This window comes from Pollicipes pollicipes, unplaced genomic scaffold (genome assembly GCF_011947565.3).
Source record: "Pollicipes pollicipes isolate AB1234 unplaced genomic scaffold, Ppol_2.1 Scaffold_3087;HRSCAF=3621_pilon_pilon_pilon, whole genome shotgun sequence".
NCBI lineage: Eukaryota > Metazoa > Arthropoda > Thecostraca > Pollicipedomorpha > Pollicipedidae > Pollicipes > Pollicipes pollicipes.
Genome location: NW_023596225.1, coordinates 27,860,669 through 27,888,313, shown reverse-complemented (window position 1 = coordinate 27,888,313; position 27,645 = coordinate 27,860,669). Strand labels below are relative to the sequence as shown.

Here is a 27,645-nt window from a genome sequence, read left to right as displayed (position 1 = left end):
CTAGACCTCTACACCCGTGATTCGATATTTATACAGCCCCGGAATCTCGGGATTATCGGTTCTAAGTCACACGATGTCATTGCAGGATCCCTACCGATCGTTAATGTAAATCGGCCGTCGGCCATCACCTGTTTTGTTAATCTGACACTCATCCATTGTATTACATCCCCTACTTTGTTGATCTGACACAGAGCATCTATTTTACTCGGCTGATCCCTTGGTGCGCGGTGCGAGCAACCGTGCGCTCGTGCACACGATAACACTGTGGAAGCGCTGTCTGCCGGCCACGTCAATCGATTGTCGGTGAACAGCGCTCATTTGTACATATGCCACCCGGCAGGGCATCACTGGATGAGGTCTGACGGCTTGTAGCCTGGTGGCCAGCATCCGGCAGCACTGGAGAAAAACAAACATTTTTGATCGCGCGGAGTCTGGCCACGCGCAATCAATAGCGAAGGATATTTCTACCCGACGCTGCTGGCACGGCAATCCGCCGTACTTTAATCATATCGCGAACAGCGGCGTGCCTGCCTGTCAAAGGCTAACGAAAAGCTTATGACGTGAGTTGGCGAGATCATATCCACGTTAAGTCGGGATCAGTAGCGAATATCCAGTGAAATCACGGAGAGCCGTTCCAACAACCACGCCGACCGACGTGCCGTAATCCCTCGTTATCGCCGCGAATCGAAGCCGACTGTTTACTGACTGACTTCTGTTGGACTGCTGACTACTGTTGGACGTCTGTTCTGTTTTGTTGAACTCCTGACGTGACTGGAGATGGCCGGATACGCTTCATCCCAAAGCCCCACTGGCGGCAAGCGTCCGCTCCACAAGCACGCGCGAACACATACGATTGGATGATTTTATTTCCTTCGTACCCGGCACGTGCCGCCAACGATCTCCGCCCACACGTGATCCACCGGTTACCCGCTACGGAGGAATGTTCGGAGCGCCGCCGCATCGCTCGTCTTCCCGGCCGCCGGGCTGGACACTCTTCGTCCAGGCCTTGGCCGGCTGCGGGGCGCACGCCGAGCAGCGCCGGACCGTCGACCGGCGCCCCACGGAGGGCAGCCCTCCTCGGCAAGGGGCACCGGTCGGACGCGTCACGATCGCGAGCGAGGTGAGGCGGCACACATGGCGGCCACAGCGGGGACCGGACACGCTCGCCGGCTCACAGGCCCGCGGCTACATCGGTCAGATGAAGACGGGACAACCGGGTCACCGTACGCGTGCCTCGCCGGTTTCGATAGCGACTTGTACGCGTACCCCACGTCTACCATGTGTTTAACGGAGAGTGATGCGATACCAGGCTATAAGGCATCCTGTACAGCACACGCAGCAGCTGGCGCTCGTGCCTGCTCTCGATGTGTGGACCCGTCCGCATGCCCTGTTTGTCACGGCCAGACGTCGCCAGGGGTCAGACCTACGCCAGAGGTCCGGCCGACGCGGACAGACGGGGTGAGACACAGACCCTACGCCGGGCCGGCGCCGTGCGCCGTGCGCCGCGGACGACGCTGGACGCCGCCTGTCATGACCAGCGACGGACGACCGGCGACGACCGGGCGAGCCGGCTCGGCCGGCGGAGCGTGCCGTCCAGGAGCGTCCGGGAGGTGGCGGGTCTCGCCCCCCCCCCCCCCCCCCTCCCCCGGAACAGCTGGCAGCACCGGTGGGGCACGCACTTTGTTCGAACTGCGGCGGCCCTCGCGTCAGTGCACGTGCGTGTCACGTGCCGAGATAACAACACTATTCGCTGAAGGCAACATTGCACGATGTCCTGGACGCTGTCGGGCCGGCGGCGCGGGGTCGCTGGCCGGCCGTAACTGGACGGAGCGCTACCGACTATTCGCCCGCCCGCACGACCAATAAATACCGTCCACTGAATCAACTAACGATGGCCGGGCATCACGCGACTGGCGACCCCACCAGCATAATCACCAGTATAATCAACATAAACATAATCATTTGAACCCCGTCAAATGGACGCCGTATCTGACTTTCTCAGGCACTATCGGGGATATTTAGGTATGTACAGGTGACGTAATCACACGCGTGCCCACCGCCATCTGGCGATGCGCTCAGTTCTGTGGCTACAACCAATCACAGGCGTTCTCCAGCCTCTCCCGACGCCAAGCTCAGCGTCCCGCGACTTCCGGCGCCAGGCCCGCCGGCCAATCAGAAGCGTCCCTCGCCGCTCGCTACCGCTGACTGGCTGCGGCCAGTCACGTGGTCGCCGGCGGGGTGATGCCGAACACGGGTCCGATGCGCAGGAAGAATTTGCGCAGCACGGCGCGCAGCTCGGGCTTCAGGTCGAAGCACATGACCTCGCAGAGCAGTGGGTAGTAGTTGGAGGCGTGCGCCCGGAACTGCGGCAAGCAGACAAGGCCGTGTCAGGGGCGAGAGCCTGCACGAGCATCTCACGCAAACATCACCGGCATCGCCATGACGACAAAGGCAGAGAAACTGAACGGCCGACAGATAGCGGGCGCTACTTAATATTTCACAGATTAATAGGTTCGTTCGAAAGCATGACATACACTGTTGAGCGCTCCAGCGACGACAGCGCAACAACTGCCCTCTCGAAGACAGCCGTGTGCATGCCAGCGCACCCTCGCGGCCGAGCGAGAGCGTATCGGCGCTCTCAGCAGGAGATGCCCGCCGCCCACGAGCAGTAGCGACCCCCGAAATCCCTCACAGCAGCGCGCCGCCGCGCCCAGCCCGCCGCCACTCACCCGCTCATCGTCCATCTTCTGGACGCGCGTGAGGAAGAGCAGCAGCAGCGCCACCCAGGCGTCGCGGTGCGCCTCCGACTGCAGCGACAGGTAGTACTCGAGCGCCTCGCGGCACGTGGCGATCAGCCGCTGCTCCACCTGCGGCCAGCCGGGCCGCCGTTGCTCGTCGGCGTACAGCCGGAACAGGATGCGCAGCGCGCACGCCAGGCTCTGCGTCTCCTGCTTCAGCAGGTTCGGCTTGGCGTTGCCCTTGAAGCCTGCCGGAGGACGGGCCGGTCAGAGACAGCCGCGCGGTGATCGACGTCCGATTCGGTGTGACTGGTGGTGAGCGCGCGCGCGTCTCGAGGCTGTTCGGCTCATAGCAGCCATGCGGAGGGGCATCGGCGACAAAGGCCAGTTTGCCGGGTGACAGCAACGCAGGCAACAATCAGGCGGAGGTTTTTGTCGCTTACCTGAATCGGCTGCTGCAAAATTAAATGGCATGTTACATGATGTCAGCTAGCAGATCCTAGCCTCTCGGCTATTTTACGACGCCTACAAGTCAGCCTGAAGGCAGCCTCAAGCAGCCCCACACAACCATAAACTGGCCCGGCCAGCCCGGACTATCGCCAGCCCGCCTGACCCGGTGTGCAACCCGAGGATGCCCATTGAGACCCTGATAGACCCTTGAGACCCTCGGGCTGTCATCTCATGACAATCAATTGGTATTGTGAAACGCATCGGCTGCTAAGCCCATTTTACACTAATTTTGCACTGCCTCATATTTTCCTTACCCGGATCCATACCCTAAGACAACCCGAACGAAGACCACAAGCCTAAAACCACACTTAACCCGGCGCAAGACCGGCCTGGACCATTCCGCCGCGGACCCTGAACCAGGTCAAATCGGTCCAGCGAGCCAAACCCACCTGTCACCCCCCACACCGCCACTTGTCACCTCTCACACCGCCACCTGTCACCCCTAACACTGCTACCTGTCACCCCTCACACCGCCACCTGCCACCCCTCACACCGCCACTCACCTGCCCGCCAGAGCAGATTGCGCTGATCGTGGTCTGCGTTGAACCTCTTGGCGAAGCGGTGGCTCTGCATGAGGCAGTCGATCAGCTGGAACAGTTGTCCGGCGCTAAGGTAGGGGTACATGCCCTGGTCCTCGCGCTGCTGGGCGTCGTCCGAGAGACGCTGGCGCAGCGCCTCGGCCTGCGCCAGCGCCAGGTTCTCGGCGTCCTCCTTGCGCGAGGTGGTGGGGAAGAAGACGATGTTGTCGATGGTCTGGATCAGCTCCAGCTGGACCACGCAGCGGATCAGCAGGCTGGCGAATAGATCGTGGTCCTGGTGCACCTGGCCGGCCCACCGTCTCGGTCAGAAGGGGCAGGGGGGGGGGGGGGGGCGTCGCAAGCTATTTGAAGAACATTTGAACAGGCAACTGAAGCTATAACTGGGCGTATTAGTAAATATGTGGTATCGCTAACTGACATCTAAGGAATACGTGAAAAGACCCGACTTCACGGCATTCAACGGTTGAACGTCTGTAGCTTTAGCTTCACTCTCTAAGCCGCAGCGACAAAGCCATCGCGACGCACCGCCTGACGAACCCTACACATAGCGGGTGCTCAGTTACCAGCCAGCCGCACCCAACTCAATACCACGCCACGACGGGCGACGCACCTTCATCTTCATGATCTTCCTGTTCTTGTCGTCGTTGCTGTAGGAGCCAATGCTGTTGATGCTGTGCATGCTGTCGGCCCGGCTCATGATCTCAGCCGGGGGCTCCAGCGGGCTCTGGCAGACAGCGGGCCGGCGGCGTCAACACACGCGCGCGCGCCGCATCACACAAGCAACCAACCGCTCGTAACGGCGCCCACTTACACCGCGCCACGGCGCTCGGCTTGGACAAGCTACAGCGCCAGCCTTCCGCACATATTGACGCCAACTACAGCAGCGCCAATACGCCCAGCACCAGTCTTTAACATGCTCTGGCGTTGGTCACGCAAGCCTTGCGGCGCAGCGTGGCGCCCCTGACCTTGGGCTCGGCGGCCGCGTCCCCGGGCTTGCCCGGCCGCCAGGTGAGCAGTTGGTGCGGGATGGTCGAGTTGAAGATGTCCAGCATGCAGGCGCACGTCTGGTCCCAGGTCTCCGGCCGGAACTTGACGCCGTTCGAGATCACCAGGTTCTCCAGGCAGTTGGTGCCGGAGCGGGCCAGCTGCTCGTTGTCTGTGACGGCGGCCGCAGGTCAGTGAGGCCTGCCTTGCGGAGGACGGCTGGACGCCGCCAGCTCGCGCGCGGACCACACACAACACACGGCGGCCGGGGCGCACCAACGGCCCCGTCTCTGAACAGCGCTGGGGCGGGACCGTCAGTGATGTGTGGTACGCGCTCAGCCTCCGAGCAGCGCTGGGGCATGACCGTCAGTGATGTGTTGTACGCTCGCAGCCTCTGAACAGCGCTGGGCCGGGACCGTCGGTCATGTGTGGTACGCTCGCAGCCTCTGAACAGCGCTGGGCCGGGACCGTCGGTCATGTGTGGTACGCTCTCAGCCTCCGAACAGCGCTGGGCCAGGACCGTCGGTCATGTGTGGTACGCTCGCAGCCTCTGAACAGCGCTGGGGTGGGAGCGTCAGTGATGTGTTGTACGCTCTCAGCCTCTGAACAGCGCTGGGGCGGGAGCATCAGTGATGTGTGGTACACTCGCAGTCTCTGAACAGCGCTGGGGCGGAGGCGTCAGCGATGTATGGTACACTCGCAGTCTCTGAACAGCGCTGGGGCGGGAGCGTCAGTGATGTGTTGTACGCTCTCAGCCTCTGAACAGCGCTGGGGCGGGAGCGTCAGTGATGTGTGGTACACTCGCAGTCTCTGAACAGCGCTGGGGCGGGAGCGTCAGCGATGTGTGGTACGCTCGCAGTCTCTGAACAGCGCTGGGGCGGGAGCGTCAGTGATGTGTTGTACGCTCTCAGCCTCTGAACAGCGCTGGGGCGGGAGCATCAGTGATGTGTGGTACACTCGCAGTCTCTGAACAGCGCTGGGGCGGGAGCGTCAGTGATGTGTTGTACGCTCTCAGCCTCTGAACAGCGCTGGGGCGGGAGCGTCAGTGATGTGTGGTACACTCGCAGACTCTGAACAGCGCTGGGGCGGGAGCGTCAGTGATGTGTGGTATACTCGCAGCCTCGGAGCAGCGCTGGGCGGGACCGTCCGTGACATGTGGTACACGCTCAGCCTCTGAGCAGCGCTGGGGCGGGAGCGTCAGTGATGTGTCGTACACTCTCAGCCTCTGAACAGCGCTGGGGCGGCACCGTCAGTGATGTGTGTTACGCTCCCACGTGGCGATCTTCCACTATGAACATACCCATCACCCACGCATATCACTATTCTGTGGAGTTCGTAGGATTTAGTTTGACTGAAACCGTGAAAGCCTGCCATTTTTCGGTCAGCATGACCTCCTGAAAAGAAACGCAACACCACAATGCAAAACCTCGAGCAACCCTCAGATTCCTGGAGCCTTTTTGTGTCATTGAGTCAGTGGGGCTTTACGACGCACTCAGCTGCTGAGGCTACATGGCGTCGCCTGCCTCTCACCCTGGCAGGAAGGGCGGGCACCGCGGGGAACCGAACCCCGTACCTCTGGGGCCTTTTTGGACATGACTTTCTCCGTCATAACTGGGTGGCCGACACAACGGCGCCGCAGTCCTGGCCGGCTGCTGGCTTGTGCCGCGGCCAAGCCATGCACCGCTCTGCCCCAGCCCCGGCGGCACGTCGCTCTGTGCCAGTGTGCTCACCTTGCCGGACACACCAGTGCAGCTGGGAGTACAGCGGCTCCAGCAGAATGGGCTGCAGCGTGTCGTGGTACTGGGTGAACACGTCGATGATGGCGTACAACGCGTGGTTGCACGTGGTCGTCATCCACTCGGCCTTCTGCAACGGCGCCGCCCACACAGACGCGTGTTAGCGCCAGCTCCGAGGGCGACCCCAGTCAGCGCCCACGGCCGGTGGCTGCATGGAACGGGGCGGGGCCATGCCATTCCCTTTTACGCGAGGCAGCGGTCGGGTACTGACCGCAGATGGGTCACACAACTTATATGCATAATGCTTGTACATGTTACCAAGAAGCCCCTTAGTGCATACCATTAGTTAAAAAAATGATGACAACAGGATAAACAGGACATTAATATCGCTACATATTAGCAATCTGAAAAATTATGTTAGACAGACCAACCAGCCCAAGCAACGAGGAAAACTGCAAACAGGGACGTAACTAAAAAGGATATGTTTAAACAAAACAAAAATGACAATGACAGGAGAAAAAGCAAGCATACTTAGCAAGAAACCAACAAAACAAGTTGCAACAAGAACCGACTGGCGGCGCGGAAACGAAAAATCGGAGAGAAGTCAGGCCGGGGCAAGAGGGAGTGCGGCAGAGATTATTGAAGCTGTGGAGCATGGACAGCAGGATGACAATAATGAGCTGAGAGGGAAGATGAGAAACGATGGAGGTTATGAGACGGAACGGGGTGGAGTGAGCTGCAGTGAAGTGAAGTGAAATGAAGAAAGTGGTGTGGAATGGAATCGAGGGGAGCGAAACGGAATTGCTCAGATTGGGGAGCGGGGAGCGAGAACCAGATGCTAGTGCACCACGAGCCGTAGGCCCCAAACAAAACAAGCGACGAGTACTAACATCCAGCTGGTTGTCGGGATGCACGAAAATCTGTTAAACAGAAGAGAACGGAATCAGACAGGGCGGCTGAGCCATCGGGGCCAGTACCAAGGCCCAGCTTGACCAGCCCGCTGACGCTCAAAGAAACAGGTGTGCCCTGTCCAAGGCGGCCCAAACTTGATCTGTTGTGAACTGGAACGCAGAGAGACGGCCCGATCCCGACCGCTTTTGAAGAATCTGTACCGCAATATTATCTCAACGAAGCCGATAATTGTTGCGACATGGTGAGCTTTGTACAACGAGAGCGTACATTTTCTTCGCGCCTTGTTATCGGACCGCATTCTGCAGCCATGCGTTCAGAATGCGGTTGGAGTTAAGAGTATGAGTGCGATTGGTTACTGTCACTGCCTGAGCCGCCCTGGACGATGGGGAGCGCGAACAGAATAGCAGGTCCGGAGAGCCGAACGACAACGGGGCCGAACACGGCGCGTAATAGAACAAATTCCCCCATGGCCCCGAAAACCAGTGCCCACTCACAAACCCATGTGCGAGAAAAAGCTAAACAAAACAATTACGGTCTCAGTAGGGTAAGACATGGAAATTCGCTGCGATCAGTAATTCGTCCGAATATTCGCTTCTGAATCCACGAATGGACAATTTACCACGCCCCGCCTCTTTACTTTACACGTTAGCGGCTTTTGATGATGACAGCAATACAACATACCCTACTTTGAAACGCATACACAAGTTTACAAGTTAAATACTGGTTCCTCAAGTGCAAGACGAATACAAACGGACTCAAAAGGGGTGTAAAGCAATCACGCGCAACGAAAGTCACAACTTAAAGCAGACACCACCATCCATCCATTATCTAGCAGCCAAACGAAATTGCTAAAGTAGCACCTAGCACGAGGTAGCACGAAAGCAGCAGCAGCCAGTTCTCCACAAACACAACGGAAAGGCGCAGCCGGCCACACCAAAATCTGGGAACCAAGCCCTCTACCTCTGACTGTTGCTCAGGCAGCTTCATGTTATCGAAGATGCGGAAGAGGATCTGGAAGAGGTCCTTCCACCAGTGCTGACGGTACGTCATGCCGTACGTCTTGATGATCTCGAACATGACTGTCAGCGCGCGCGTGCGCACGTCCAGCTTGCACCTGATGACAGCGGGAAGTGACGCTCACCGGACCACATAACGCAGACGGCTGGCGCTACCGCTGGTAATGACAGCGTATCACACGGCTTAAGGCCGTGATAACGCTGCTCAACTCCATCCCAGATCCAGCGGCCTGAAGACCGACGCCACGGCCAGCTGCACCACCAACATTACTTTGTACCAGGGGTGAGAAACGGGACACAGTGAGCCATTCAGAAGATGAGGTGGGAGTCGAGGTACGGTCAGTCGACCAGGGTACGAGTAATGCTTACGACAGAACACGAGCGCTATGAACAAATTCACACGCGCCAACTGTTTCCGGAAGGCGGACCCGCGCGCGACGCTCACCTGTTGACGATGCAGGAAAGCTCGAACATGATCGGGAACCAGGCGCGCACCCACACGCGGTCCTCCTCGGGGATGGTCTTGTCCTCGATGTTGTGGTCGCGGAAGAGGTGGGGCGAGTCGGCCACGTAGCGGGCGCAGCTGCGGATCAGCCGGATCGCCTCCATGCTGGTGTCCGGGAACTGTGCATTGCACGCGAACTCCGACAGACACTTGATCGAGTCTTGGAAGCTGTCGATCACGATCGCCAGGTGGTTCTCGAAGACGGTGGCTGCCGGCGGACGGACCGCGGTGAGGCGCCGTCGCCAGAAACTCGGTGGCGGAGGGTACAGACGGGGTCCACTGAGACTCGACTGATTCATAAACGGCTCCTGTGGCTGCAGAAAGGCGAATGGACTGCCTGCCTCTTTCGGCAAGACCCTCACGCTCCCTGCCCCTCCTGCCGTTCGAACCAACAAACCTATCTACCGATCGTGCAGACGGTTGCGACGTTACCGCGGATCGGCGACGGTGTAGCGATTAGTGCGCCCGGCCATGGACATGTGGGTCTCGGACCCGGGTACCTGCCACACCATCACCGCATCCCACACGACACCTTAAACAGGCATCCCGTCTCGCACTGGCCCGGGCAGCCGGTGAGACGCCAGAGCTGTCAAGCCAAAATCATTGTGATAGCCATACCCGCCCCATTGACCCACTCACAGATGATGGAGCCGGTGGTCTGGAAGGAGAGCTCCACCACGTTCTCGTCGTGACCGGAGGCGGCCAGGTGGAACACGCTGAAGATGTTGTTCCAGCCGGAGCGGATGTTGCGAGCCTGCGAGTTGACCATCTGAGCCACGCAGCGCACCACCATGTCCTGGATGGTGGGCGACCTGCCGGCGGCCACCGGACAGCGTCATCCACACGCGTTCATCGCCCAGCGCCAACAAAGCGAGGGCTTGAGATCTGGGATCCGTCGACCACCGAGGTCACCTTACCCCCACACTGGCAATGCGGTGACAACAAGGCTGTTGAGTATTCTGCGGCTGGCTTGCCCAAAGCACTGCGGCAGAGGGTTTTGGGCACGCCGACTGATGACGCCGTGTTGTAGCGAAACCTAGAAACATGGAGGTCAGTGTATGGATTCGAGAGGCCTCAGTCGCCACCTGGAACCATTCGACCAATCCTGGCGCCTCGGGTGACATGGACACGTCCTGAAGCGGACCCAGACATCTGAGGCGCCACGCTCTTCCGACACAGACTCAGGCTGCTCATAACACGGGCGAAGACGACGGCACGAACCTGTTGGACTTCATGATGTACTCAAACGGCCGTAAGAAGTCCTTCTGGAACCGGAAGTTGGCCAGCTCCCCCTTCTCGATGAACTTCATGGACAGCTGCCGCAAGGAGTCCACGGCGAAGAACGATATCTCTTCCATGGGATTGCATCCCACCTAAAACACCAGCAGACGGCATATAACATCGCGTTCATTGACGCTTGATCAAGCCAGATTTCGTGATTACAGTGGCATCTCGATGACAGAAACACACTTCTTGGCCATACTACATGATACCGATGCCGCAGACACGGAACTCCCGCTTCCATCATGTTTAGTTAAGGGCTATCCTGCATATGCTGTCTGAGACCACGGTGCCCTGACATACTTTATAGCTACGCCATGATCATTACAGATTATCAGCAAAGGCCTTCTCAGCCCACATGTGCTTGCCTGATGGAGAGCCAGATACTCTAACCCATCACCCAGCGGGCCGTTCAGCTCCTTACGCGGTTGAAGTGCTCTCCGAGTTTCTTCCAGATCCTGGACCATTGCAGACGGATCCTGCCCATGTTGTAGTAGGATATCTCTACCAGCTTGGTGAGGGAGAACATGCGCGGCTGGGCCTGGGCCAGCTCGTCTCGTGACACCTGCGCGGGCCGTGCGCGGTCAGCAGGGGCACACGCACGGAGACACAGCGCCGATGTGTGGTCGGCAGAAGCGCAGACACGGCACCGGTGTGTGGTCAGCAGGGGCGCAGACACGGCACCGATTGCAGACACGGCACTGGTGTGTGATCAGCGGGGCGCAGACACGGCACTGGTGTGTGGTCAGCGGGGGCACAGACACGGCACTGGTGTGTGGTCAACAGAGGCGCAGGCACGGCACTGGTGTGTGGTCAGCGGGGGCACAGACACGGCACCAGTGTGTGGTCAGCGGGGGCGCAGACACGGCACTGGTGTGTGGTCAACGGGGGCACAGACACGGCACTGGTGTGTGGTCAGCGGGGGCACAGACACGGCACCGGTGTGTGGTCAGCGGGGGCGCAGACACGGCACTGGTGTGTGGTCAGCGGGGGCGCAGACACGGCACCAGTGTGTGGCCAGCGGGGGCACAGACACGGCATCAGTGTGTGGTCAGCGGGGGGCGCAGACACGGCACCGGTGTGTGGTCAGCGGGGGCACAGACACGGCACCGGTGTGTGGTCAACAGAGGCGCAGACACGGCACCGATGTGTGGTCAACAGACGCGCAGACACGGCACCGATGTGTGGTCAGCAGGGGCGCAGACACGGCGCTGGTGTGTGGTCAACAGAGTCGCAGACACGGCACCGGTGTGCGGTCAGCAGTGGCGCAGACACGGCACCGGTGTGTGGTCAACAGAGGCGCAGACACAGCGCCGGTGTGTGGTAAACAGAGGCGCGGACACGACACCGGTGAGTGGTCAGCAGGGGCGCAGACACGGCACCGATATGTAGTCACATGGGGTGCAGACACGGCGCCGGTGTGCGGTCAACAGAGGCGCAGACACGGCACCCATGTGTGGTCAGCAGGGGCGCAGACACGGCGCCGATGTGTGGTCAGCAGTGGCGCGGACACGGCACCGGTATGTGGTCAGCAGTGGCGTAGACACGGCACTGGTGTGTGGTCAAGAGAGGCGCAGACACGGCACCGGTGTGTGGTCAAGAGAGGCGCAGACACGGCACCGATGCGCAGTCCAGCAGGGACGCAGACACGGCACCGGTGTACGGTCAGCGGGGACGCGGACATGGCACCGGTGTGTGGTCAGCGGGGGCGCAGACACGGCACCAGTGTGTGGCCAGCAGTGGCGCAGACACGGCACCGGTGTGTGGTCAGCGGGGGCACAGACACGGCACCGGTGTGTGGTCAGCAGTGGCGCAGACACGGCACTGGTGTGTGGTCAGCGGGGGCGCAGACACGGCACTAGTGTGTGGTCAGAGGGGGGGGGGGGGGAGCCACGGCACCGGTATGTGGTCAGCAGTGGCGCAGACACGGCACTGGTGTGTGGTCAGCGGGGGGCGCAGACACGGCACCGGTGTGCGCAGGTCTCGGCAACCCGCGGCTGCTCACCGATGGCACGGCTGGCTCTAACGGACCGCGACCAAAATACTCGAGTTTCATTCCAAGCTAGACAAGTTGACAGCTACAAACCGTGGGGACATGCTACTAGTCATGATGCCTGCGCCGGACGATGGTCGATGGGAGCCGCTCAACACCTATCGCCAAATCGCCAACTGTCCAGGCGTCAAACTCAAATGTTGCGTCTCTCTGACGAAGGTAACCGGCACACACATAACCAAACTTGAGACCGGAGCCGAGGGCGTACGTGACAGAGGGCGTCCACGAAGTCGACCACAGCGTCGCCGTCCAGCCGTATGGAGCCCGTGAAGATACGGTCGACGGCCACCACCACGCTCTGGGAGTTGGTCTCGCCCATCGACTCCACCACGCTTGCCATACGTCGCTCGGCTGTACCGGTGACTGTCGGTGCAGTGGAGCGTTACGGGTACGGTCTGGACACGCCCAGCGTCACTGCACGTGAACACGAGAGGCCTGACTGACCGGAGACGGAGACAGGTGCGGCTGAGGGCTGATGGAAGGCCAAGGGCTCGCGGGAACCCTCGATTTAATGACTACAGAAATGCGAGGGAGAGCAAAGGATCAGCACACGTGTGAGACGAAATAAGCCGGCATAGGCTGTCACGCAGCACGAACACGGCCACGTGGCAACCCCTCACATCTCTACCATCGTCATCCACCCGGCACCTCGCCGCGGCGGCTCATCTGGCACCGCCAGCTGACCACCGTCCGGGCCGGCCACTCACAGTCGATGCTCTCCAGGAAGTGGAAGCGGTGTCCGTCGGGCGCCCGGCCCCGCGCCTGCTGGTGCTGGTGCTGGTGCTGCGGCCGCACGCCCGTGCCGATCAGCTGCGCCAGCTCGAGCTGCGAGATACAGCGCAGGATGTCCAGCCAAGAGCTGCCCAGGTAGTTGCCGTCCGTCTGCGCCACCGAGATCAGCGTCTTGATCGTGTCGATGTTCTTGGCCTTCATCTCGGTGATGGCCGCGTTGGCGGTGAGCAGGGTGAAGCGAGCCAGCGCCTGCACGTAGGCGTCCCGCTCCAGCTGGCGGCACGGCAGCAGACATGGCAGGTGAAGACGGACACGTGGCGGGACAGATGCAGCACACTGGAAGGCGTGGTGTATTCACTCACGCAACAGCCTCACACGACGTATGTGGCAGTAGCGCACTGCGAGCATTAATGTGGATCTAATAAGTGTGTGTGGAAGGAGGGAAAATGCTCTTCCCGCGAGGTACTCATTCACTTGTCACCAGCATTATTACCTTTCACTTTCCAGGTATTTAAGGCCTCAGGGCGGCGTGGCACTCACACAGTTGAAGCGTAACTCACTCGAACCTACAACTGTCTGCAGCCCACCTTACTTTTTCTTAGTTCACGCCGTCAGTCTCCCAAAAATGGCATTGGATAAAACAAGCGACACGCCCAGAACTTTCAGCATCCCTTACACAGCCTCGGCCCACAGTGTTCTCCTCTTGACGTGTGAAAACGTGACTGGTGGGACAACCACCTCCACTGCATTATGCTCGTTCAGCTGTTCCACAAATATCTTCAACATCGAGAACATATGACACTTCTTAACCACCACATATTTTTCACCCTAGACAATCCTTCTGTCTCGACCAGACCTCGCACGTCCAACCCATTCACATCCTCACGATCGTCATGAACGCCACTGCGACACACACCAGCCGCCGTGCCCGCCCGCGCCGTCGGGTGCAGAGGCCGCGTCACGACCACCACTCCGCACCTTCATCTGGAAGATGCAGGCGATGCGGATGGCACAGCGGATGCCGTCCAGACAGAGCTCGTCCACCAGCGGGTCGTCGCAGTCCTGCAGCCCCGTGCTGAACGCCGCCAGGAACGGCGCCCACGCCAGCTTGAACATGGGCCGCACGTGCTCCACGTGCGTGGCGCACGTGAACTCCGCCTGCACGTGGCTGGCCGCCTCCATGAGCGACTTGGCGGCGTGCGACATCTGCTCCATCTCCAGGTTGAAGAGGAGGCGCCGCTGCTTCTCACTCTGGGCGACTGCGGCGGCGGGACGGACACAAGGTTGAGTACTCCATCACTGGGTCACAGCGTCCCAGCGTCCTTCACTGGGCTAGCGACATCATGATTCGGACGCCTCTGCTGCGTAGTTGTACACTGCGTGCCAAACAGCGTCCATAATAACTGAGGTTAGTAAGAGACAATGGCTAGCAAAAGACAACCATGATGGAAGAGAGGAGCGAACCCACAACACGCTGAACTGGTGTGATGGGCGCCAGGAACATCACAGCCTTGAACCAAACTCGGCAACTCTGCTCTGAGAAGAGGGACTGATAATCAAGTTGAAGAAACTTTCAGCTTATGCCACAACGCAATGTCTAAAAACGTACAACAGACCCCAACCGAGCCACACAGCGGTGTGTGGCAGCCGCGTGACGAGGAGTCCCGGGGGAGGGGGGGGGGGGGGGCGGCCCACCGCGGCGAGCGCGTTACCTTGTTTTCCGGGCTTGGCACTGGCGGTGACCTTCATCTTGATCTCGTTGCCGGCGATCTCGTCGTAGATCTGTGACAGGTAGTCCTCCGGCAGGTCCTTGCTGTCGTTGATGCCGCGGTTCATCTTGATGTACTGGTCCTTGGTCATCTTGTGCTGGATGACACAGCGTGCGCGGTCACCATGGTGACATCAGGACAACTGACCGAGCGGCAAATGCCCGTCACAGCCCTCCGACACATGGTGAACGTTCTTGTAAGCACACCAGGAAGTTTCATTTATTGAACGTACATGACGCACCGACACGAATTATTCGGACAGACCGGTTCAGCTAAACTACTAACCAGTCACGAAGGAATCAAGCTCACCTGATTCGGCCAGAATGGCTAGTTGTGAAAAAAAACCAAACCGGTTGTCCGCCCACAGACCAGCTCCCTTAACAGACATCACCAACGGACCTGCTCCTTCAACAGAGGTAACCCACAGACCTGTTCCTCTTTCAGAGACCACCCACAGACCTGCTCCTTCAACAGAGGTAACCCACAGAGCTGGTCCTCTATCAGAGATCATCCACAGACCTGCTCCTCTAACAGAGGCATTTTATGAGTTCATCACATACTCTGCGACGGCTCACCTTGACCTGAGCGCTGTGCAGGTCAGTGGTCAGCATGATGATGGAGTAGGCCAGCACGTAGGCCGTGTCCGCACTGGCGAAGATGTTCTGACTGCAAACAGGCGCCATCGGCCGCTGGTTAGAGTCCGACCTATTGCCGCTGGTCAGGATCCGACCTATTGCCGCTGGTCAGGGTCAGACCTATTGCCGCTGGTCAGGATCCGACCTATTGCCACTGGTCAGGGTCAGACCTATTGCCGCTGGTCAGGGTCAGACCTATTGTCGCTGGTCAGGGTCAGACCTATTGTCGATGGTCGAGGTCAAGCCTACTGCCGGTGGTCAGTGTCCGACCTATTGCCGCTGGTCAGGATCCGACCTATTGCCGCTGGTCACGGTCCGACCTAATGCCGCTGGTCAGGATCCGACCTGCTGCCGGTGGTCAGGGTTCAACCTATCGCCAGTGCTCAGGGTCCGACCCCAAACTGGCTGACGTGTCAGGTCACGGCCTAAGTACCAGCCGCACGGTCACACAGCAAGCCAGATTGCCAGGCAACACAGCGGTAAGTCGGCACACGTATCGACCGCCCCGTTAACCACGTCAATGTCGCGACACTAGTCGCCACCAGGGCCGGGGAAGCACCAAGCACATGTCAACAGGTGGACAGATAACACATACACTTGAAACACTCTCCGTGAAGTGCCGCCGCCGCCGACGGAACTGACGGTCGCCTGACTGTTTATTTTGTGAAAATCCGAAACAGAACGACCTGTAGAAGCCACTAGTCAGATGCCTTTTGGGTCACGGGCCGAGCCAGACGATAGCAGGCGCGACTGTTATTCCCATGCAGCAGATGCCTTAACACGATCGAGAGAAGTCGTCGCCTTTGGTTGCCTCTACGGATGGGACTTATCGAAGCATTCCAATATCCCACTTAAATGGGTTTGGCAGGCAATGACATTTAGCGTGCACACACTAGACATTCCAATATCCTACTTCAATGGGTTTGGCAGGTAATGACATTGAGCGTCCACGTAAGATATCTAGATATCATATCCCCGCTTGGCCTGCGGCCTCGCCCACAACAAACACCAGCTGTGAGCATGCGAACAACAAACAACACGAAGCTCAAAGATACCCAACCGACAGGAGGCGAGGCCGGCCACTCACTTCGGGTTGCACTCGCAGTATCTGCTGGCGAACTTCTCCATGAGCCGATCGATCTTCTGCGCCTCGCCCGGCAGCCGAAACCCGTCCAGGAAGAGGCGCAGCGCCGCCACAAAGTCGCGGTCGTTGAAGTCCAGCCGGTCCACGTATGCGTACATCACCTGCAGGGAGAGCGGAGGCGCCCGGGTGCGTCACACAGAGGTACCCAGCTCGCCAGACAAGTGTGTGTACACAGACAGACAGAGACAGACATCCGTTAGTAATTTAACATATTAGGCTATGCTTGGCCGATACGAACCCATACACAAGAAACAACTTCCAGCCATTGAGTATACGCTCAGGTACAACTTTGAAGCGGAAATAAGATAATCTGCACGCATCAGCCTTCCACCAGAAACATATTAGATTCATCAAATACATGACACGGTATCGCAACTTTGAAGATGAGCCTGCCAAAAGCTTAACAAACCTCATCAACGGAAGCCAGCCAGACTAAAATGGCGCCGCATCGCCAAAGAGAATTCTCAGACGAGGACTCAAATCACAGACTCCCGGACCCAAAACCACGAAATTAGCTACGATGTTAATGGCGCATACTCCTTCAAAATATACATCTCCGTCGGTGAATTCACAACCTTTGCATGCCAGGCATCGTGTTACATATGTTCCACCCAAAGATTCACCCCAATGCGACTGGAGCTATGTTCATCTCCCTGCCAACGCTGGCTTGTCCGTAATTCGCTACGACTAACCGCAGTTTGCGCGGTCTGCCTGTCAGACTATGCAATTTTGAAACTGATCGCCCTCTGGTGAAGCACACATGCCTGCTAATTATTCAACATGGACGTTGGTGATCTAGTGGCATTATATATCTCAGGGTACATCCAAAAGTATGAAAAGAAGAGCACCAATGCCACGCTAAGCCTTTTCACATGATTACCGTTTCCACTCAGCATTCTCCTCCCCGTCCCACTCACCTCCCGGTTATGCTGGTCTGGGTCGCCCAGGTAGTCGCCCAGCACGGCCCGGTCCAGCCGGTGGTCGTCGTGGAAGAAGGCGGCCACAGAGTCGGGCGTCGCCTCCAGCAGACCTTGCTCCTGTAGGAACGCCAGGCCGCGCTTCGGCTTCCGGTTGAACCTGCCGGCCGGGCGGGGGGGGGGGGGTCGGGTCAGAGGACGGGCGGCCGGGCGGGAGGAGGGGCGGAGGACGGACGGCCGAGCAGGCCGGGGGCGCCGAGACAGCTGCAGTGACGGCACACGCCGGTACCGGGCATGCCACAGAGCGAACCATCGCTGACCTATCACGCGCTCGAACAGCGCCGGTTAAAGGTCATATTGCGGAGGAGGCCGTTGAGATGAAGCCCCGACAAGAACAAGTCGGTCCGCGGCGTACGAGATCGAACTCTCAAGGTTAACTAGAAAGCTACGGTTATATTCATCCGAGGCGGCATCTGCTAAAGACGTTTACAAGCAGACGCTAGCCAGCGACATTAACGCGCGCGCCCCTGGATGCCTCAAAGCAAGACGGCGCATGAGCTAATCACTGAATGGATGAGTCAACAGGTCACAAGAGTCACTCCAGTGAAACAGCGGAGGAACGCTCACATGTCAATGCCTTGTTCCCAGATCTCCTTCTTGTGCTTGAGCGACTCGTACTGCTGCGGCGTGCTGGAGGGCAGACTGCTCTGGCTGCCGTAGGTGGTCAGCGAGGTGGACGCCGGCTCGTCCGGCGCCTCCCGGTCCGTGTCTGGAACACGCGCGCGCCGTCACACCACCGCGCGCCGCCGGCTGACCGCGCGCCGTGAACACGCCACGCCGCCAGAATGTCTCTCGGTGACAAGATGAAAACATCACACGGTGAAGAAACGGACCGCGAGAAGCGTCTGGCCATGCGTCCCCACACGTCACCGACTCGCGGCGAGAGCATCACAAGAGGGCCTGTCGCCGACCACCTCGCAGACACCACTCTCTATACCGGCGTTGGAACAGCAAGAATGACAACTTCAGTGACCGTAGACGCCAAGCAGGCAACATACCAGACCATTCATCCGGCTTTAACCCACGCACAGGAAATGGCCCGTAACGCCCGCTCCTGACGCGCACCGCTGTCGACGACTGCAGTCCGCTCGACTGGGGCACGACCGGCCCGCCGGCAGCGGCCCCCCGGCTCCGGCCCGGGCTGGGCCGTTACCCACCCAGGTTGGTCTGCGAGTGCGGATTGACGTAGAGCTCGCGGCTCCACTCGACCATGCACTTGAGCAGGCCCACCAGACACTCGAGCGCCTTGAGCCGGATACTGCGCTCCTGCGTCAGCGTCACGCCCAGCTGCTCCTGCCCGATCTGAGAGAGGGGGAGGGGGGGGGGGCGAGGTCACGGCGGGTGAGAGCCGACTGCGTCACATGACGCCACTGGGGCACGATGCATGGCGGTGGAGTTTGCCTCATAATACGAGCGAAGACGGAGTTCCTTGGACACTACAAGAGCCCTATCTACGGCAACCAACAGCAATGTGGTCCACACCAGATTCGAATCACATCGATTTTTCTTTTTTTTGGCATTTCTACTGACGGCGAAAAAGTCGTCATCCTTGCCACACATATTCTTTGTGCGAAGACTCAGGCGGAACGTATCACGATAACGCAGGTTCTAGCGGTATGAGATGCTGTAGGCCCTACTTGTCTGCTGTAAGCCCTACTCGTCTGCTGACAGGCATCGTGCAGACACAAGCTCTGCCGCACACAGCTGACACTACGGAGGACGGCGCCACGCCGCGTCGTTAACGCCCCGCCAGCCGAGCCCGCAGCGCTGTCACCCCGCGCGCGCCGTCCGCCCTCACCTGGCGGCCTTGCGCCATCTTGCTCAGGTCCGTGACCAACCGCTCGAAGATGTTGGCGGCGGCGAAGTCGCAGTCGTAGTTGACGTAGATGTCGACCACGCTCTGAGCGTCGGCGCAGATGCGCGTCAGCACCTGGATCACCATCCACTTGTGCTCGAACGACGAGCTGGGCGTCTCCAGCAGGTTCAGGAAGATGCCTTTGAAGAACACCTGCCAAGGACAAGCGGGGCGACTTGTCAATATTGGATTTATGGGTGACAAGATGGCAACAATTGTTCAGTTATGTCTCGATCCACGCAACAACTGGCCATTGGCACCACCGCACCAAACGATCTGTGCAATGGGCGGGTACTTTGGGAAAATGGCCCACATTAGTCTCTGTAGTAGGTGGGTACTTCGGAAATTGACTCCCATTAGCCTGTGTAATGGACAAGTACTTTGGAAATTGGCTCGCATTAGCCGATGTAATGGGTAAGTACTTTGGAAATTGGCTCGCATTAGTCTGTGTAATGGGTAAGTACTTTGGAAATCGGCTCGCATTAGTCTTTGTTGTGGGTGGAGACTTTGGAAACTGGCTTGCATTACTGCGTTTACATTAATGTATTTGTCCACAGCAAAACTTTGTGTATAGCAACGGAGTTTAGTCGAGAGCTCCCACGACAAAGGTTTCAATTGCACTGTTTCCAATGCATGCCACACCCCATACCAGCTACTGAGCCACACCATGATGCAATCTCCCTCAATCCAACTGTCCTCCTGACAATACCACCGCAGGCGCCTCCGTGACACGACCCGTTCTCCGTGACCAGTACCGGTCTCACCTCGATCTGCTTCTTTAGGTGCTGCTTGAAGTTGGCCAGCAGCGCCAGGAAGATGGCCAGGCTTAGCTGGAACACCTCGGGCACGGAAGAGGCGCCGTTCTTGGACAGCGCCACGCACAGGTACTGCTTGATGGCCGTGATGAACATGTCGTTGGTGGTGAAGACGGGGGCCGGGCTCTGCAGGATCGACAGCAGCAGCTCCAGCGACAGCACCTTGGAGCGCAGCTCATGTGACCTGTGGAGGTACAGCGTGGCACGCGTTAGACGGAGGCAGGTCCGGTGGACGGCAGCTCGGTGGAGACGCACGTTCTGGAACGCACTCGGTGCTGCTTCCAGGGTGAAATAAATCATCGCAAACAGCTGTTCAGCACAGCTGAAGGAAAAACAGCAGCATCCACGACATGTAAAACTGAACAGTGAAAGCGACAACCAAATGGCTGAGTGACATGGCAATCAAACAACTAGGTTTACTGAGGGGTCCACATTGTACGACAGTTTGCATGATACTAGGGTTAGCACGTCACTGAGTCAGGTGGAGCAAGGCCAGTCCAAGAAACATTTGATAACTCGCGTTTTTTAGAACTGGTCACATATTACATATTTAGCAGGTGAAAAAAGATTGTGAATCTAACATCCTTCATTACACAATCGCACCGAGCACCGCAGCGCAGGTCATCGCTGCCAACCAGCTGCTGACGCAACGACCTCCACCCAGCCTAGCCCTCACTGGGACCGGGGAGGGGAGCGGGGCGGGGGGAGGGGGGGGGGGGGGGAGGGCGGGCGTCTCACTTGGGGTCGGGCGTGCCGTCCGGCAGCGGCTTCATGGACAGCTTGCAGAGCGAGCGAAACACGAGGAAGGCGTCCTTCTGCAGAATGTGCGAGAACTTGGCCGTCATCATGTCATTCTCGCTGGCGTCTTCGCTGCCCTGCCGAAGGATGGGGAGGAGGCGTGTCATGCGCGCGGCGCACATAGTCGTGGAGAAGAAGACTTGCCACCAGGCGTTCATGACGGTGTCACGGTCAGGATTCTCATTCATGTGGCGGCACGCTTAGGAGAAGCAGACACAGAAACGCCCTGACGTTCAAAACCAGGTGCGGTTAAACTTTTCTGGGGAGACCAAGGCTGCAAGGCAGTCAGAACGGCCGGCGCGTTAAGACCAGCCATCCCCGCGCTGCACCTCAAAGCCGGCGGCATACACACGATCAAACCCTTCCACTGCTGGCCACAGGGCGTACCAACAGTGCCATCAGTCCTGTTTCAGAGAGAGGCGGTCGAGTATCACAAGCTATCTCCCACCGCGCGCACCTGCGAGTGTCGCCGGTTGAGTTTGGGCGTGTTCGGGCCGCTGGAGCGTTCGGAGCCGTTCTCTCGCGGCTCACTGCTCACAGAGGCCGTCGTCTCAGTAGCCGCCGCCTCTGGCAGTAGCAGACGAACAATATTACATGATTTCACAGCTACCGAATCCGCTTTGTCAAAAGTCTTATCCAACCTACGCAACACACGGTGTTTCGCAAATCTAACGCAGCTTTTGGATATCCACTAAATCACTGCAACTGGTTCGCAATGTACAAGATCCGTGAATTAACAGCAAAGTGAATGTGATCTCTGTCGCGTCAGCTGCACAGTAGCTTTGTTTTATAGAACAAAACATTTAAATTTGCCTGTGTTAAACCACCGTCTTGACTTGCACACTACGGGTGCGTACGAACGCCATTTAAGCTGATTAAGTAAAAGCTCCGAGCTGACCAGAGCTGAAGCTGGTCACAGGCAGCTGTCATGCTGCGAAGTGACGGCTGCTTATGACCATGCTTAGCACTAGTCACAGCACCGAGCTGACGTGAACATAACGCCCAGCCAGCCTTGATGGGTTCTGTGATGGCCACAGTCCTGACTGGCCTGACCCGAACACCGCGCCGTCGGCGGCCCTCTCCGGGCCTGGCCGACCGGCCGACTGACCCGCGCGGACCACGCTATCCACCAGCTCGTCCAGCAGAGGCCGGACCACAGCCTCGGCGCTGACGTCGGCCGCCGGCTGGCCGTCCGTCTCCTCGGCCGGCTCGGCCGGCTCGGTCGGCTCCTCGGGCCCGGCCGGCGGGCCGACGGGCGCCTCCGCCGGCGCCGGCGGCGACTCGGCCTGCCCGTCTGGCGCGCCGTCCGCCGCCGCCTGGCCCGCCGCCTGACTCTCCATCCGCATGAAACAGCACGTTCACCACCTGTCCGTGGGAGGCACGGGTGAGCCGGATCGCAGCTGCGGGACGTCCGACACCAGGCGCCCAACGGCCGCTGGCGGAACAAAACGCGGCCTTCAAGGAGTAGCCACTTCGATGCGAACCTTCATCCGCGCAGGGCATTCTGACATCGTTGGTGTGTGGGGCAGAGGTGCAGCTGGCACCATCCATTGACATTTCTAACGAAGCGTGCTACATACCCGATACAGACAGGCGTGACATGATCTAGTGATTGACGTTTTGTTTTTATAACTAGATGCCATAGGTGACCTTTCCGACCATGTAAAGCGCCACATGTGCCCTGAACTGTGAGGGCCATTACTTGCATGCACAGCCAACCAGAACCAATGAGCTGCGCAGTATCATGTCAATGTGATGACATGCGCTAAAATACCTCCAGCACACAGATCACGGGTCGGGTCACGGGACGGAGGCCGCCATATTGGCCGCAGGATTATTGCTCTCCAGACTGTAAAACACAATCTTGTAGCAGCATACCAGATTATGGATGCTGAATTCGAAGCCAGGACCTAGACGCCTCCATAAAAACGTGAACAAGACCAATCAGGGAAACCTGAGTCAATAACTATGGAAGCCCCCCCCCCCCCAAAAAAAAGCTGTCAAACCTGCACTGGTCAAGTCCCCGCGTTTCCCACAGACATAAACGTGATCTCACTGACAATCTGTGCCATCCGAACACCGGACGGTCCACAGTACCTGCGTGAGAGTGGCTTTGGCTGTGGTTTGGTAGACGAGGTTCTTGCTGGCCAGGTAGATGTTGTAGCAGGTGCGGACGGCCTGCAGCACGGTGCCCTCGTGGACCTCCACGTGCTGGGAGGTGAGCACCGTCAGGATCGCCTGCAACAGAAGATGGCGTGTCACCAGCCGCACTCAGCCTGCTCCCAGCGTCCGACGGCACTGACAGGCGCACGACATACATGTCCGACATCAGACGAACACACTCACTGACAGCATTTACACGAAATCTTACCATGTGTCTGGCATATTTTACAGACACACACTGTTGTAAGTGCTTTGAATGTCTGTTGCTCCACCAGACTATCGGTAGATGGAACCCCCCCTCACCCAGAACATTTGCAGTTGCAACGCCTAAAAGGTTAGTGACAAAATGCTTTAAATGCGATGGAGATAATTATCTATTATTCAATATTCAATTGGCTTTACAGCATCTGTTGCTGCACTTGGCTATTTGGCGGCTAAAGCCAGTTTGCTGTCAGTAGTTTCTGTTAATCAGTCTTATTCGGCAAAAAACCGGCTGACAGCGTATTTCAGCCACCGGCCTACCTTGCGCCGCCCCACCCTGCCGAGCAGCGGCCGCCGGCCCGCCTTGAGCCGCCCACCCTGCCGAGCAACGGCCACCGGCCCACCTTGACCCGCCCACCCTGCCGGGCAGCGGCCATCGGCCCACCTTGAGCCGCCCACCCTGCCGAGCTGCAGCCACCGGCCTACCTTGAGCCGCCCCACCCTGCCGAGCTGCAGCCACCGGCCTACCTTGAGCCGCCCACCCTGCCGAGCTGCAGCCACCGGCCTACCTTGAGCCGCCCACCCTGCCGAGCTACAGCCACCGGCCTACCTTGAGCCGCCCACCCTGCCGAGCAACGGCCACCGGCCTACCTTGAGCCGCCCACCCTGCCGAGCAGCGGCCATCGGCCTACCTTGAGCCGCCCACCCTGCCGAGCAACGGCCACCGGCCTACCTTGAGCCGCCCACCCCTGCCGAGCAACGGCCACCGGCCTACCTTGAGCCGCCCACCCTGCCGAGCAGCGGCCATCGGCCTACCTTGAGCCGCCCCACCCTGCCGAGCAACGGCCACCGGCCTACCTTGAGCCGCCCACCCTGCCGAGCAACGGCCACCGGCCTACCTTGAGCCGCCCACCCTGCCGAGCAACGGCCACCGGCCTACCTTGAGCCGCCCACCCTGCCGAGCTACAGCCACCGGCCTACCTTGAGTATCTGCAGCTGGACCTCCTCGTCCGTATGGGCGCCGGTGAAGCAGCCGCAGATGGTCTGCACGATCCGGTCGATCTGGCGCTGGCCGGCCGTGGTCGCCGTCAGGTCCGGCACGTCCCCCGTCAGGTGGCCGTACGCGATCAGTTTCTGGCGGAGACGCGGGCAGCTCGGGCATCCTACATCGCTGAGCGTCTGATGGCTGGTGCCCCGCCGCGGCGGGCGCAGCTGCCCGCCTGCTAGGCGCTTATACGACTAGAAGTGCGACTAGAGGTGATTCAAAACCCCACAGGTAAAATCGTCACCAAATAATGCACAGAATTTCATGTCATTATGGCATTTTGATATTACAGCACATGCTCACTCACACACGCGCACGCACGCACGCACGCACGCACGCACGCACGCACGCACGCACGCACGCACGCACGCACGCACGCACGCACGCACGCACGCACGCACGCACGCACGCACACACACACACACACACACACACACACACACACACACACACCACACACACACACACACACACACACACACACACACACACACACACAAACTGCACTGGCTGCACAACCTGCGTGCGTCTTGCACGTGCTGGTCAGTGCGAGCTGGCACTACACTGTCAGTGCGGCCACGCCATGGGTGTCGCGCCGCAGCCGCCGCCGCTGCCCTCCCCTGCCCTCACCTGAAGGCAGTCCAGTGCTGTCACGATGATCTTGGCCGATTTGGACTGGCACGCGAGCTCGAAGGGCAGCAGGTACTTGTCGGCGCGGAAGCCGGTGCTGTCCTGCTTAGGCAGCGGCAGCACCGAGCTGCCGTCGCCGGCCGGCTCGCCGTTCGCCTGGCACTGCTTCTTGGCCTCGTCTGGAGCGGCCCAGCTCGGTTAGCGTGTGACGACCACAATATGCCATTGGACCAAGGTGTTTTACGGTGAATCGAGCAAGAGCGAGATCAATATGATATGGATCCAAGGTCCATGGGAACGCATACAACATTTAAAACAATAGCTGACATTTAGTATGTCAATATACCCACACATAGCAAACTATAGACATTTATCAACAATAAAGCACCATTTATGGCACTGCATGTTGCAATGAGAACAAAATGAAATTCCTTGCACATATCACTTTAACAGAGGCCAACCAGACAGACCTGACACCAACACACCACTTCCCTCTGATGATACATTCCAGCATTTGCCAAACATGAATAGCTTCCTTCCACAAAAAATTAATGCCCATGCTCATCTATATCTGCACTAAGATTGTCCATCATCCTCAGCCACAATTCATTTTCTGTAAACATCGCAGTGACACATGTCTGCCATCTGATAGCTCAGTTGGCTACAGCACCTGCCTCCTGATTCACCAATGCACAGCAGGGTGGGCTTGAGTTGCATCACCTTATGCACTCTTACTACCTACTGGATGGGGACAACCTACACCGGGTGAAGCTGCTGTGCTAAACCTCAGGTTATGCCCAAGGATAGGATGTACCATGCTGAGTACTGAGGAGCATTCACCTTTCACCACAATATTCTGTTCTTGACCCAGAATTTAACAATTAAATGAGGGAGGGGCCAGGGCTCACATGACAAGCATTGCCCAGTGTTCATGCTGATTCTAGAAATTCATTAAATGAAGCTATTTTGAATAAATGCCTGAAGATTGAAAAATAGAGGGAGTAAGCCTATAAATTCTACCATTGATTTTTTACTGGTAGCAGCCTTTCATAGACATTGAATGACCCTTAACTGAGATGAAATAAGGATGTGCTGCACATATCATACATTATTTTGATTGGTCTGAGACCAAAGCAAATCCACCTTACCTATCACAATGTTTTGAAAACAATTTCCCAAGTCTAATAACCTTAAGCATCACAATGACAGGAAGGGGATGTACCAGCCAAGAGGCAAAAGCCTTCAGGTTTCAGCTTGGAACTGCATAATTAGTGCTTCCTTAATTACTTCCATGTGGGAGCTAGAGTTGAGTCCTGACTGCATCATGGCCTTGAGCAGAAAATAGATGGCCTTTTCATTAGCTGATGCTGCATAAAGGGGGCACAGTGATGTAGGTAGTATTTCCTTAAAATAAACAAAGTTAGAGTGGCAAAAATTGCAGCTACATAACTTTTCACCCAATGGATTTTCTGACTATATCTTCCTGGTAGGTCATGTGATATGTTGAGTTTCTAATTGTTTTACTAATCTGGGAGCATCTACTGTCTACTGATTTGATACCAAAAATATGCCACTGGCATTTATATTTGCTGGATTGACATTATCTGGGAACACTGCCCAGCAGCCTATGGGAGGTGCAGGCAGCTGTCGTGATAGCTCACCCATCTGTTCTGGTCATGAAAAACTGTGAAGCCATGCAATGGTTAAAAGTAGCTAAAATCATGACTCCTGTGATCTAAAAGGCATGACAAGTATCTCAAAAGCCACAATTGAAGAAGTTATATAGAACAGAGTAGAAGCAACCTTACCCAAAGCATCTTGGCAGGCTTTTCTGAGCTGAGAGTGATGAGGCTTCTTGGTCTCACGCTCCTGCAGGATTTTCTCCAATGCCTTGATGATGAACATTTCCTTGCTGGTTCCTGTCTTCTGCATTTCCTTAGAGTAAATTTAGGAACTATCATGAATGTAAATGGCAAATCATAACACTTCTTCTTTACTGGTACTTGATACCAATTCCAAATAGAAATATCAGATATTATGTGATTAAATTTTCACTGACTTATTGTCAGCATGCTGCAATGTCAAAACAATGATGAGTGTGGGGAAATAGGAAGTAACAAAGCATGAGTTACACAAATTCAAAAAGGAATGGCTATGAAGCAAGTATATCACAACTGCATACACTTTCACAAAGTCCGGGGCCAATGTCACAGCACTCTAACCTGCCACTTTCAACAAGGTGCACAGATGGTGTAGGACACAGTGATCACATTCCCAGAGCACCATTTGATAAGTAATGCCTCAAGCCGAACACAATTTGTCAATTCTTAGTTAAAATTTTGAGAAATTGATGGCACACATTACATGCCGAGGAATTACGATCGACAGAAGCCTAGTAATGAACCTATCTGGGCTGTTACGGGAACGAGAGGTCAGTAAGTGATGTGTTCTCAACTCACACACCTTCACAACTGCTCACGCACTCGCAAACAAAGCGGAACATTTTTTGTTCACCATAATCAGTGCGCCCATAATAACGAGCTTGAGGCATGCCATGAAACTCGCCCTAATGACATACACCCACCCAACAACACCAAAATGATAACA

The 27,645-nt window shown here is 57.6% G+C and overlaps 1 protein-coding gene across 1 annotated transcript; it reads right to left on the bottom strand.

The window, feature by feature from the left end:
- Nucleotides 1–862: 862 nt before the first annotated feature.
- Nucleotides 863–27,645, bottom strand: LOC119089991 (brefeldin A-inhibited guanine nucleotide-exchange protein 1). The gene is made up of 31 exons (XM_037212790.1): nucleotides 27,623–27,645; nucleotides 26,847–27,111; nucleotides 25,039–25,217; nucleotides 24,345–24,497; nucleotides 23,097–23,237; nucleotides 22,108–22,231; nucleotides 21,457–21,566; nucleotides 20,940–21,076; nucleotides 20,151–20,385; nucleotides 19,330–19,539; nucleotides 18,689–18,833; nucleotides 18,099–18,240; nucleotides 17,472–17,631; nucleotides 16,498–16,655; nucleotides 15,351–15,441; nucleotides 14,719–14,872; nucleotides 13,985–14,265; nucleotides 12,982–13,279; nucleotides 12,483–12,637; nucleotides 10,646–10,786; nucleotides 10,162–10,313; nucleotides 9,580–9,752; nucleotides 8,881–9,148; nucleotides 8,380–8,533; nucleotides 7,398–7,427; nucleotides 6,502–6,637; nucleotides 4,753–4,943; nucleotides 4,398–4,511; nucleotides 3,752–4,070; nucleotides 2,730–2,986; nucleotides 863–2,363 (listed from the first exon to the last, which is right to left on the bottom strand). Exons 2-31 carry the CDS (start codon nucleotides 26,968–26,970, stop codon nucleotides 2,220–2,222), a joined length of 5,076 nt encoding a protein of 1,691 aa, XP_037068685.1. The 5' UTR covers nucleotides 26,971–27,111; nucleotides 27,623–27,645; the 3' UTR covers nucleotides 863–2,219.

Coding starts and splice junctions, on each gene's coding strand:
- LOC119089991 (XM_037212790.1), bottom strand. CDS start 26,970: ATGCAGAAGACAGGAACCAGCAAGGAAATGTTCATCATCAAGGCATTG. Junction 18,241..18,688: donor GCACTCGCAGACCAACCTGG/GTGGGTAACGGC, acceptor CGCGTGTTCCAG/ACACGGACCGGGAGGCGCCG. Junction 4,944..6,501: donor GCACTGGTGTGTCCGGCAAG/GTGAGCACACTG, acceptor CCGCCGTCACAG/ACAACGAGCAGCTGGCCCGC.